Source organism: Budorcas taxicolor, chromosome 10 (genome assembly GCF_023091745.1).
Source record: "Budorcas taxicolor isolate Tak-1 chromosome 10, Takin1.1, whole genome shotgun sequence".
In the NCBI taxonomy this organism is placed as follows: Eukaryota; Metazoa; Chordata; class Mammalia; order Artiodactyla; family Bovidae; genus Budorcas; species Budorcas taxicolor.
The window spans coordinates 18,926,600-18,940,081 of record NC_068919.1 but is presented as its reverse complement, the minus strand read 5'-3'; the positions used below and the strand labels follow the sequence as shown (position 1 = coordinate 18,940,081).

Sequence of the window (13,482 nt, the reverse complement as noted above, 5' to 3'; positions counted from 1 at the left end):
CCTCATAGCAACTCTGTGAGGTTGATATCATTTTACACTGTTACATAATGAAACCAGGTTTTAAAGAGATTAAAATCATACCTTGGTAGGTGATAGAGCTCAGATTCAACAAGCCCAGGTCTTCCTGATTCCCCAGCCCATGTTCATAAGCACTGGGTTTTATTCCTTTTTTTGTAGCCATTAAAAAAAAAAAAAAGGTTTGATCAAAGTGTGATATTGAATTATGAATAAGGAAGAGCAGAGCAGAATTTATAGTTTCTGAAAATGGAAGATCATAAGTCTTAGTGAAAAGTACATTTTAATAATTCATGAAATTAGGCATCTTTTTAAGTTTAAAATGACAGAAACAAGGCCTCTGTAGGTTAAGAATGCAGAGCCCTGTTAGGGTCCAAAAGAAAATGAAACTTGAGCTTTGAATCTACGTTATGCTACTGATCATCAAGCTCAGTCTGTTTGTACCTGTATTATGGAGCAGGCATGTCTTTACTTTGCTTATCCTTCCTTCCCAAAGGTGCCTGCTTAGTTGAATTAGACAGTGTTTTCATTTAAAGGACCTATAACTTGGAAGTGGGTATATAATGTTCTTTTTGTAGAGAACTTGAAATTCATCTTTTCGATATTTTTTTTTTTTTTCTTCTAATGTAAGATTTTTCTCTATAGGAGAAACAAAAATTTCAAATCCAAACCTGGGCTTCCAAAGGTGAGTATTATGAAAATATTTTTTCCTTTGTGCCTCACTTCATGATTTTTTTTTTATTATTCATGCAAACAATCTATAGAAATCATAAACAAGACATATCTTATTTGTACCCAAAATACAGATTATGTATGTTCAGTTAAAACCATTTTAGAAATAATGCTGGATGTTATTATGAAATGGCAAAGCTTAATGCTGGTAAATATTGGTGATATATCTCACTTTCTAGTGTTTGAAAAGCTTCTGAATATAGATGTAAATTTTTGTTGAGTAATTGACTCTGCATAGATTTTTTCATTTCTCCTTAAATCAGGTTAAGGAGACATTCTGAATTTTATCTAATTAAAATTTTTAAAATTTTATCTGATTTAAAAATAATTTCTGTCATCATCACTAACATTAGTTAGCCTGGTTTTTCTGTAAAGGTCCAGTTAGACTTGGCAGGCTCATCTGGTCTGGGTTATAACTACTTGGCTCTGCTGTCATAGCACAAATGCAGCTGTAGACAATATGTAACTGAATGACTGTGACTGTATTCCAATAAAACTTTATTTATGGATACTGAAACTTAAATTTCATACAGTTTTTTCAACCATAGAAATCTTATAAAACAATGGGCATAACTTGGCCCAGGACTTGTAATTTGCTTACTCTTATTGCGTGCCAAAATGTTTATTAGATTTACTGAAGAACAATCTTAGAGTTTTTCTTTCTCTTCTGCCCTTCCAAAGGAGTCCTGTCATTAACTTTGTTAATGAACATAATTCAAAGATTTTAAAAGAACTGAAAAAGGGCTGTTTATTCTCAAAATTCTCTAGTTTAAGGAACAAGAAAGTGAATCTGTAGTTTTTCCTTCTACTTGAGTTGCCTTCTATTTCCAAAGAAAATTGAATGCATTGCTGACGTGGTCTGTGGTATGGCAAATGTGTTTTAAACCACAAAGAAAATTTACTGAGTGGTTTGTGATTATGTTCTTATCATGAAAAATTTTATGTAGAGAGAAGAGGAGACCATACCATGTTCTTTGTCAAATATTTGTCATTGTTCATTTGTCTTTTTTTTACTTCACTGTCTCTTGATCCTTTTAGTATTTTGAATGCCACCTGTGGGTCTAGTGTTTGCCCTGTTCTTTTCATTCTCTTCAGATGGATAACTTATTTTTTTTAATTGAACTATTGATTTAAAATGTATTAATTTCTGCTGTACAGCAAAGTGACTCCTTGTATCTATATATACATTGTTTTGTAACTTCTTGAACTTCATATGATAGTCAACAAGAATATGTTAGATACATCTGAAGTCAATAATACCATTCAGTTATCAATCACAGGAATCCCATCCGTTTCTCAATTTTTCAAAATTAAATATAGCTATTGTTTATTTTAGTGTCTTGTGTATGCTTTTTTTTAAGTATAAATTTATTTATTTTAATTGGAGGCTAATTACTTGACACACATTGACATGAATCTGCCACAGGTATACATGTCTTGTGTATTCAAGTACATATATTTAATATTAGAGAGGCAGCATAGTCTATGAGAGTATAGACCTTGGAATAAAACTGACCTACATTCGAATGATGGGTCTGTTGTTACTTGCTCTCTGGTCTTTGGAGTAAATTCTCTAACTTGTCTTAACTTCTGTCTCTTCATTTGTAATGTGGGGGATAATACACGTTAGGAAGAAATACATATATTTGGTATGTGCATGATTATTGTTGTTGCTAAGTCGTGTCCAACTCTTTTGTGACCCTGTGGACTAGAGTGTACCAGGCTCCTCTGTCCATGGGATTTCCCAGGCAAGAATCCTGGAGTGGGAAAAAAAAAAGAATCCTGGAGTAGGTTGCCATTTCCTACTCCAGAGGATCTTCCTGGCCCAGGGATCAAACCTCTGCCTCCTGCATGGGCAGCAGGTATTCACCACTGAGCCACCAGAGCAGCCCATGTGCACGATTAGTATTCAGTAAAATAATTATTTTCTTCATGTTTTCTACCAAAATGTTAGAGTTGAATTTGTGGCTTATATGTGTACATACATATATGTATAATGTGTCGTTTGATTAGTAACCTCACTCTTCATCTTTGTTTCCTACCCTTATTTAAATATACCTTATTTTTTCTAATTATGCTTAGTGAATGTTTTGCTTGTTTCTTTCAGTCCAGTTCAAACCAAGACAAAATAAATTTTTATATTTATAAAATTAAATTAGCAGATCCTAGATCCTCATTGACCATGGTCATTTCTGAACAAGTTCTTTCTGTTGCATTAAGTTAGTTTTATATGTGGTGTGGAAGGAAGCAGCAGCAATGCAGATAACCTAAACTTTTTTCCCCTTTTGCTCTTTTGTGAAATTTGAAACTGCTTTCTTACCTTGAGTGTGAATCATTGATGTACATATTCCTACAACTTTTATTGCTACTGGAAATAAGGTTCAGTCACTTATATTAAGGGCACCTCTAGCATCTCATTTTATTGATAAAGGCAGGATTTAGAATGCTTTTTTTTTTTTACAATTCTGAATAAACACAGGCAAATATTAAACACATGTAACCTCCAACAGCCCTTAGCCCTCTGTTAATATAGTTCTGTTTTGATAGTGCTTTTTTCTTCTAGAGAGTACTTTCCCTCTCATACCTTGAAACCATCAATCACTTCTATTAAATATATCTTTATAATTCGATCTGCCTTTAAATTTCTAGTCTTTTACCCCCAGTTCCACTGTTGTACATTTCTACTGTGACATCCTGCTCATATCTCAGACTTATGCCCTAAGAGATTTTGCTGTGTCCCTCCCCTCCTGAATTTTGTAGTCACTCAGGCTCAAACCTTGAAGATAAGTTTATTATCTATTTTAGTTCTCTTTAACAGCATGAGCAATATCTTCTTAATCTTTGTATCTACAGCACCTTGCACAGCAGGCAGTAAATAATTGTTTAAAAAAGAACGAATTGACTAATCTGAATAAACTAAACAATGAAGATGGAGTTAAGAAAGGAATAAAGTAGATAATGAACAGAAGACCTAAGAAAGGAATTAAATCCGTTATCTGTTTCCTGCTAGATCTTGGACCTGCATTTCAGTCCTTGTCACATCATGCTGTTCTATTGAAGCTGTCCCTTAACTGGTTTTATCTCTTTCTTGCATTCTTAGCCTCCTGTCCACTGCCTTGTTCTGCTCTGCCTTATATCTCCATTCTTCCTTGCACTGTTTTATCTTCATAAATCGGAATAACCCTGAGATTATCATTTATTTTTTTTAATGTCCTTATAGTCCCGTTTCCTTGTACTTGAATGTAGTGTATTCTGACCACTTAGAATAGAACCGGATCTGTAGTAATCATTGAATATTTCTTGATAGATCTAATCATGATGAGTTTCATGGGCATAAGTCTGAGGAAACACTGTTGAAAAATCATTACTTGTTAACCATTCGTTGGTTCACCCAACTAATATTTATTGAGTTTGCAGAATCAGGGGCTTCCCTGGTGGCTCACACGGTAAAGAATCTGCCTGCAATGCGGGAGATTGAAACCCTGGGTTCAGTCCCTGGGTTGGGAAGATCCCCTGGAGGAGGGCATGGCAACCCACTCCAGTATGCTTGCCTGGAGCATCTCTGTGGACAGCAGAGCCTGGTGGGCTACAGTCTGTGGGGTTGCAAAGAGTCAGACACGACTGAGCGACTGAGCACGGCACATGCAGAACCAGACACTGTTTTAGACATTGTTAGTGCAGGGATAGACGGTCTAGTCCAAGAACTCTTGCTCTCTTGTAGTGATTCTTTCAGAGAAAGAGAAAAACAGTAAAAGATTTAGATGATATTATATGCAAAGAGGAAGATGAAATGACATATTATTAGCATACAGGTAGGCTGCTTTTGGGGTATGCAAGTAATAACTTTATGAAAAAATTTGGGTATTTAAGCTATAAGTTGAATACTAAGAGAAATTAACCCATTTAAAGGTCTAATATTCCAAACAAATGAAAAAATTGGAAAGATCTGGAGATAAGAATGAATGTAGATATTTTGTATTGGGTTTTTTTGTTTGATTGACTTTTCCAATTAAATTCCTGAAGGGAAGGATTTCAACTTAAGTAAAAACTGAAAATTTAACACACACATACCATTATATATTTATGTGAATATATTATTGTTTTGTGTGACTTTTTTTGGTCAAGAGTATTTGCAGATATTTTTCAATGTCAGAATATAGGTTTATAGTATTTTTAGGAGCTGTACAGTGTTCAGTTGTGTGGATGAACGTCATGAAAAAAGTTTCGTGTAGTTCGTTATCTCTAGTCAGAACTTTTCACTATATTTTTGAAGTACATTGTCACAAGTTATATTCTATCTTTCCTTAGATAAATACCTAGACATGAAATTGCTTAATATCAGGAAGTTAATAAGGATTTTCACTCCTAAGAACAATACATAAATATGCCTATTTTATGTATACTGAATTTGATCAGCCTTTATATGTTTGCCAATTGAATGTGCAATAAATCTTAAAGAAAAGGTGTGTTTCTTTGATTAAAGCAAGATTGGTTTTCATTATGTTACTTGTCATGTATATTTTGAGAACTGTCTGTTGAAGTCTTCTGCTCGTTTATGATCATGGGACATGTTCTTTTAAGCTTTTTTTTTTTTTATCATTCTTATATATAGATGATAAGTGTTTGTTGGAAATTTCTTTTTCCTTAGGTGGAATCATTTAAATGTGTATTATACTTATATTACCACTTGGAAGTTTGTATTTTTTGATGTTTATATTGTCAAAATTAAAACTGTTTATTTAGTCTTCTATATTTATCATGCTTTTAACTCAAATCTCTGCTTCTCATACAATGAAACTTTTTCTGCTTTATAAATAACATAAGGTTGTGCATCAGTATAGATATGTTCTTTCCATTGACAAACTCACTGCCGTAAATTAGTAGGGTTTTCAAAATTGATTAGTGATTGGCTAAAAGGAGCTCCAAAATCCTTTACTAATACCCTGTTTTGTATTCTTCAGTTGCTTTATGTGTAACTCCTAACTTATGAAGATTAATAATTAGGACTTAAGGATGCAGGTTGATAAGGGACTGTATTTTTTTTTTTCCTGTTTATGTGTTCCTGGCTTACTGTATAGTCTAGGGATTGAATTTAATTTATTGCCTCTATAGGTCAGGATTCCATTGCAAGTTAATAATCACTGTGGATATGTTTAAGTAGTAAAAGAAGAAAATACTGCTCCTTGGTGTCCAGCTCTTTGCAACCCCATGACTTGTAGCCCACCAGGCTCCTCTGTGCATGGAATTCTCTAGGCAAGAATACTGGAGTGGGTAGCCCTTCCCTTCTCCAGGGGATCTTCCTAACCTAGGGAGTGAATCCACATCTTTTGCATTGAGGGTAGGTTCTTTACCATCTGACCCACCAGGGAAGCCCCCTTTTTAAGTATAAAGGGTCTTAATTCAAAGTGGTGCTTACAGAAATCATCAGACGTTAGAGAGCAAAACTGACCTCAGCTATACTCCAAAAGCTAGCAAATGAGGAAGCTGCGATCTTTGCACCTGCTTCCAGGCTCATGGAGAAGCTGCTATAATTATTGGCTTCTGTACTAAGGTGCTTTTACTAGAGTTGCACTGACAACACAGATGCCCTGCATGCTGCCTCTCAACACTCTCAGAAGTAGTGCCTGGACACGGGCCACGGAAGGCTGAAGTACTTTTGTATACGTGTTTGGTGGCAGAAACAAGCTAGTCGCCAAACCCTCTGCCTTGATTCAGTCAGTTCAGGTCAGTAGCTCAGCAATGTCTGACTCTTTGCAACCCCATGGGCTGCAGCACCCCAGGCCTCCCTGTCCATCACCAACTCCCAGAGTTTACTCAAACTCATGTCCATTGAGTTGGTGATGCTGTCCAGCCAATCCCATCCTCTGTCGTCCCCTTCTCCTCCTGCCTTCAATCTTTCCCAGTGTCAGGGTCTTTTCCAGTGAGTCAGTTCTTTGCATCAGGTGGCCAAAGTATTGGAGTTTCAGCTTCAACATCAGTCCTTCCAATGAATATTGAGGACTGATTTCCTTTAGGACGGACTGGTTGAATCTCCTTGCAGTCCAAGGGACTCTCAAGAGTCTTCTCCAACACCACAGTTCAAGAGCATCAATTCTCGGGGCTCAGCTTTCCTTATAGTCCAACTCTCACATCTATACATGACTACTGGAAAAACCATAGATCTGACTAGATGGATGTTTGTTGGCAAAGTAATGTCTCTGCTTTTAATATGCTGTCCAGGTTGGTCATAACTTTTCTTCTAAGAGGTAAGCCTCTTTTAATTTCATGGCTGCAGTCACCATCTGCAGTGATTTTGGAGCCCCCCAAAATAAAGTCTGTCACTATTTCCACTGTTTCCCCATCTATTTGCCATGAAGTGATGGGACCAGATGCCATGGTCTTAGTTTTCTGAATGTTGAGTTTTAAGCCAACTTTTTCACTCTCCTCTTTCACTTTCCTCAAGAGGCTCTTTAGTTTTCTTCGCTTTCTGCCATAAGGTTGTGTCATCTGCATATCTGAGGTTATTGATATTTCTCCCGGCCATCTTGATGTCCCACCAAGATTCCTGTAAGTGAAAAGTTGTTAGTGATGATATATCTCCAACCCATTCTGTTTTACATATTAACACAATTCTGATGTGGCACGATTTTAACAAACACTGAATTTTCCAGGAATGTCTATGAATAGAGTAAAGAGAGAGGGCAATGGCACCCTACTCTAGTACTCTAGCCTGGAAAATCCCATGGACGGAGGAGCCTGGTAGGCTGCAGTCCATGGGGTCGCTAAGAGTCGGACACGACTGAGCTACTTCACTTTCACTTTTCACTTTCATGTATTGGAGAAGGAAATGGCAACCCACTCCAGTGTTCTTGCCTGGAGAATCCCAGGGACGGGGGAGCCTGGTGGGCTGCCATCTATGGGGTCACACAGAGTCGGACACAACTGAAGTGACTTAGCAGCAGCAGCAGCATCTTGATTCCAGCTTGTGCTTCATCCAGCCCAACGTTTCTCATGATGTACTCTGCATATAAGTTAAATAAGCAGGGTGACAATATACAGCCTTGACGTACTCCTTTTCCTATTTGGAACCAGTCAGTTGTTCCATGTCCAGTCTAACTGTTGCTTCCTGACCTGCATACAGATTTCTCAAGAGGCAGGTCAGGTGGTCTGATAGTCCCATCTCTTTAAGAATTTTCCATACTTTGTTGTGGTCCACACAGTCACAGCCTTTGGCATAGTCAATAAAGCAGAAGTAGATGTTTTTCTGGAACTCTCTTGCTTTTTTGATGCTCTAGTGGATGTTGGCAATTTGATCTCTGGTTCCTCTGCCTTTTCTAAAACCAGCTTGAACATCTGGAAGTTCACAGTTCATGTCCTGCTGAAGCCCGGTTTGGAGAATTTTGAGCTTTACTTTACTAGCATGTAAGATGAGTGCAAAAATGTGGTAGTTTGAGCATTCTCTGGCATTGCCTTTCTTTGGGATTGCAATGAAAACTGGCCTTTTCCAGTCCTGTGGCCACTGATGAGTTTTCCAAATTTGCTTGCATATTGAGTGCAACACTTTCACAGCATCATCTTTCAGGATTTCAAATAGATCAACTGGAATTCCATCACCTCCACTAGCTTTGTTCATAATGATGCTTCCTAAGGCCCACTTGACTTCACATTCCAGGATGTCTGGCTCTAGGTTGGTGATCACACCGTGATTATCTGGGTCGTGAAGATCTTTTTTGTACAGTTCTTCTGTGTATTCTTGCCACCTCTTCTTAATATCTTCTGCTTCTGTTAGGTCCAGACCATTTCTGTCCTTTATTGTGCCCATCTTTGCATGAAATGTTCCACTGGTAGCTCTGATTTTCTTGAAGAAATCTCTAGACTTTCCCGTTTTATTGTTTTCCTCTATTTCTGTGCATTGATCACTGCGGAAGGCTTTCTTATCTCTCCTTGCTATCCTTTGGAACTCTGCATTCAAATGGGTGTATCTTTCCTTTTCTCCCTTGCCTTTTGCTTCTCTTCTCACAGCTATTTGTAAGGCCTCCTCAGATAGCCATTTTGTCTTTTTGCATTTCTTTTCCTTGGGGATGGTATTGATCCCTGCCTCCTGTACAATGTCACAAACCTCTGTCCATAGTTCTTCAGGCACTCTGTCTATCAGATCTAATCCCTTGAATCTGCCTTGGTTAGACCTTCCCAGTTTAATGTGTGGGAATTGTGGAACTTAAATCACATCCAGAAACTGAGATGTAAGAGTTTGAGAAATGCAGTTTCTTTTTAGCTGATCACCTTCTGCCAGAAAGCAGAAGATGGGTAGAGTGGATATTGAATATTAATCTCCCATATTCACCACAGTCATACATAGGAATAATAAACACTGGCTCACAACTTTGTTTTTCCTATTCTTAGATCAATTTATGTGAAGAATTTTATTTCTTCCCTCTGTTTTTCAGCATTTGCTAGAAGTAAAGTCTTTAAAGCATCTGACAAGATTGACCCTACAGGATCGCATTACCAAGTCTCTTCTTCATTTGCACAAGAAGAAGAAACCTCCCAGCATCAGTGCCCAGTTTCAGGTTATTTCCTATTTACTTTTCTTCCCTTTTATTTTTAACAAAGAGGAATCTGTTTTGTTCAGATTGAAATCATAAGGTCAAAGTGATCTGCAAGATTCATGTGACTAAAAAGTTATGTAGCATGGTCCTTTTGGTTGGAAGTACCAAAGATGGGAGAAAAATCAGGTGCTTTTGTTCATCTCTGGGTAGTACGTATCCCAAAGAGGAATTCGTTATGTTCAGCTTGAAGAGAAAAGCACCAGAAAGTTGACTGCCTAGATGTGGCACTGTTAATACAATGATGTATGTTTTTTTTCTCTGTATATTTAAACCTCATGCTACTTCCATCATTATTTAACTAAATGGAATTGTAAGATTTTTCTTGACTTTCTATTTTAGTTTTGTATATATAGGAATCTAGATCATCTTCTTATGACTGTGCATATAGGAATAAATACGATCATCATAAATTAACCAAATCACCTCCAGAATTAATTTCAAAATACTCTTCATTTTTCCTGTTCTTATCAGATTGTCTCTAATATTCTGTTCATTTGCTAGATATTTATGAAAATGAGCTGAAAATCTGATGGGTAATGGTGTTTTAGATAATTTTATTCTACCTTGTGCTTTATCACTCACAGAAGCAGTACTAACTAAAGCATTGTTAACTAAAAATTTCTTTATCTACTGATAGCTATATTTCCAGAGAAGGCAATGGCACCCCACTCCAGTACTCTTGCCTGGAAAATCCCATGGACAGAGGAGCCTGGTGGGCTGCAGTCCATGGGGTCGCTAAGAGTCGGACACGACTGAGCGACTTTACTTTCACTTTTCACTTTCATGCATTGGAGAAGGAAATGGCAACCCACTCCAGTGTTCTTGCCTGGAGAATCCCAGGGACGGGGGAGCCTGGTGGGCTGCCATCTATGGGGTCGCACAGAGTCGGACACGACTGAAGTGACTTAGCAGCTTAGCAGCAGCTATATTTCTATTTTTTAGCACTTTTCCAGTGCTCCTTTTTAATCCAGGATATCTAAATGTAAATTATCTAATAACATGTCACTGGATATGATCTTGTTTGATTTATATAAGCACAGTTCTTCAACCTGTAAGCTGCTGCTGCTGCTGCTATGTCGCTTCAGTCGTGTCTGACTCTTAGTGACCCCATGGACTGCAGCCCACCAGGCTCCTCTGTCCATGGGATTTTCCAGGCAAGAGTACTGGAGTGGGGTGCCATTGCCTTCTCCGACCTATAAGCTAGAAATGTCATTTTATTTTAGACAATTTTCACCATAGGCCCAGAGAAAAATTTGATTCTATAAAAGCTACTTAGTCAAAGGTTTTTTCTTCAAAAAAACAATATATATAAGATTTAAGAGCCAAATAACTTACTAGGTCCTAATAAAGTTAAAGGAAAGACAATTGAATATATGTTGGAAGCTCTGCCATGAATTTTACACAAACCTTCTTAAATCACAATCCTATGGGTTAACGGTATTTGATTATTTAAAAAGAGAGAGGTGTTGCTTGGCCCTATTTATCCAAGGACGCATTAGTCTCCTTTGCATGATTAGGAAGACTAGAACCATTAAGCTGTTGTGTCCTTTGTTTTATCATCTTGGTTCTTTTACAGGTGCCTCTTTATCAAACTCAGTCTTTAATCTGAAGAATGCTCGTTATAGCTACTATAATAAAAGCTTAATTATAGTCCTATAATGTCCCTTAAAGTCCCCCAAATTCAGGAATTATGGATATTTTCAGATTATATTCATGTATTGTATTTAACATTTACAAAGAGTCATCTGTAATGTTTCTAATACATTGTTAAATATTATAAGAGTAATGAATTAATTTTTCTAAACTTTTTATTATTTAGAAAATACATTGAACAAAAACAAATGAAAGTCATTTACCATCCAGAAACATAGTGATGAATGTACTACATTTTCCATATTCCTTATTAAATATTTATACATATGCATTATCTGTTTTTCCTCCAATTCTGTGAAATAAATACCATAATTCTTATTGTACAGATGAGGAAATTAGAAGTGATGGAGATAGATGGCAGCCAGATGTCTATGACTTCACACCCTTCTTGTGAATGAATGTTTATTTTCATCAAAGTGAAATTGTAGAACTCATGAAGGATTAATTGATATAGGAATTGCCCTTCTATTATGAACATCTAGAAAACTAGGCATAAGGTAAAAATAGAGTGTTTTTAGTTATCAGACAATAAGCATTACAGGATACTGATCTCTGAGAAAAGGGAAATAAATGAGGCAAGTCCCAGGTTACTGCACAAAGATAGTTTGCTGTAGCCCAGGAAGAGGGAGCCCAAGCAAATGCAGAAGGTTTTGCGCTGAACCTACCCTCACAAAGCTTAATTAAAGTAAGTCCTGAAAGAGTCAAAACGATCCAGTGTAACTCAGCCCCAGGGGCAACTGTCTGTTGCTCTTTAAAGAAATACAGCAAAATCAAAGAATATAAAATCACTCCAGTGTCCAATCTGAAATTATTAGGCATGTGAAGAATCAGGGAAAGAACCACCCATAACAAGACAGAAAAATTAATCATTAGAAATAGATTGTAAAAATAACAGAGATGATGGAAATACTAGATGAGGATCTCAAATAGCTATTATAAACCATATAAATATGTCCAGAGATATAAGAAAAATGTGAATAATAATGAGAAAAAAATAGAAGATAGGAAAAAGACTCAAATGATTAATCATTTCAGAGATTAAAATTGTAATATTTGGAAATGAGATAAATTAGTTGGGATTAGTGCTGAAGTAGTGAATTAGAGTTTACATTTACTTTAAAATGCAGAGAGATATAATAAATAATGATGGGGAAAAAAATGAAGAAAAGCATTAGTAGCTTGTGGGAAAATATTAAGTCATTGAACATAGATGTAATTGACATCTAAGAAGAAAAGGCAAAAGAGGGGGATACAGAAAAAATTTTGAAGAGATAATGACAAAAATATTTTCTGATTTTTATGAATAATATAAGCTCAAATATCAAAGAAACTCAACAAGTCCCAAGCAAAACACCGCCCCCCCCCCCGCCAAGCATATCAAGACACATCACATCAAATTGCTAAAGCCAGTTAAAAAAGAAAATTTTAAATACAACCAAAGAAAAAAAGATATTTATGTTCTACGAAATGAAAATAAGAATAACAATATGTTTCTCATCATAAACTATGAAAACCAGAATTCAAGAGTAGTATTTTTAAAAGCCTGAAAGAAAAAAAAAAATTGTCACTCTAAAATTCTCTGTACAAGTGAGTAATGAAGGTTAGAGACTTTTTTAGACAAACAAAAGTTGAGAGCTTTCACTTCCAGGAAATCTACAATATAAGAATGCTAAATTTGGGATAAAAATGATGAGAAAACCACAGAATTTGGATCTATACAAAACATTAAGATTGCCAGAAGGACAGAATGTAACTATAAAAAGTTTTTTCTTCTTTGAACCTTTAAAAAAAAGTTAATTGATTGTAAGAGACAAAATAATAGTATGTTGTAGGGTACAAAGAAGACATGGACAAAGTAGCACAAAAGAAGGGAGGGGCTAAATGTAAGTTTGTACTGTTGTAACTCTTTGTATAGTCAAAGGGGAAGGAAAAATTTTAAAGTATTTTAAAAATAAATGAGAATAAAGCATCAAAATTTGTGCAGTGCAGCTAAAGTAGTATTCCAAGGTTAATTTATAACAATAAATTCTCTTATTAGAAAAAGTAAAAGCCTCACATCAGTAATCTAAGGTTCTTCCCTAGAAAACTAGAAAAGCAAGAACATTAAACCCAAAGCAAACAGGAGTGAAATGATAAAGTAGAAATAATCAATGAAATAAAAAATGAAAAGAAAAGGCCTCAAGTCAGTAATCTAAGGTTCTACCCTAGGAAACTAGTAAAAGAAAAACATCAAACCCAAAGCAAACAGGAGTGAAATTATAAAGTAGCAACATCAATGAAATGAAAAACAGAAAAATAATAAGAGAAAACCTAATGAAATTAAAAAGCTGATTCTTTGAAAATATCAGAAAATTTATAAACCTCCAGTTAGACTAACCTGGAAAAAACAGGCAAAGCACAAATAATCAGCATCAGAAATGGAAGAGGGAACATCGTTACATACTTAAAGGTTAAAATTGAAACAGGATACTACTACCTTCCTGGATATTCTACT

General features: G+C 36.0%; 1 protein-coding gene across 1 annotated transcript in view; it reads left to right on the top strand.

Annotated features, from left to right (window-relative positions):
* MYO9A (myosin IXA) overlaps positions 1-13,482 on the top strand; it is a 181,041-nt gene that overhangs the window by 94,693 nt on the left and 72,866 nt on the right. The window contains exons 17-18 of the mRNA XM_052646755.1: positions 661-700; positions 9,174-9,296. Coding sequence (XP_052502715.1) covers positions 661-700; positions 9,174-9,296 — 163 coding nt within the window. The remainder of the gene's footprint in view (positions 1-660; positions 701-9,173; positions 9,297-13,482) is intronic.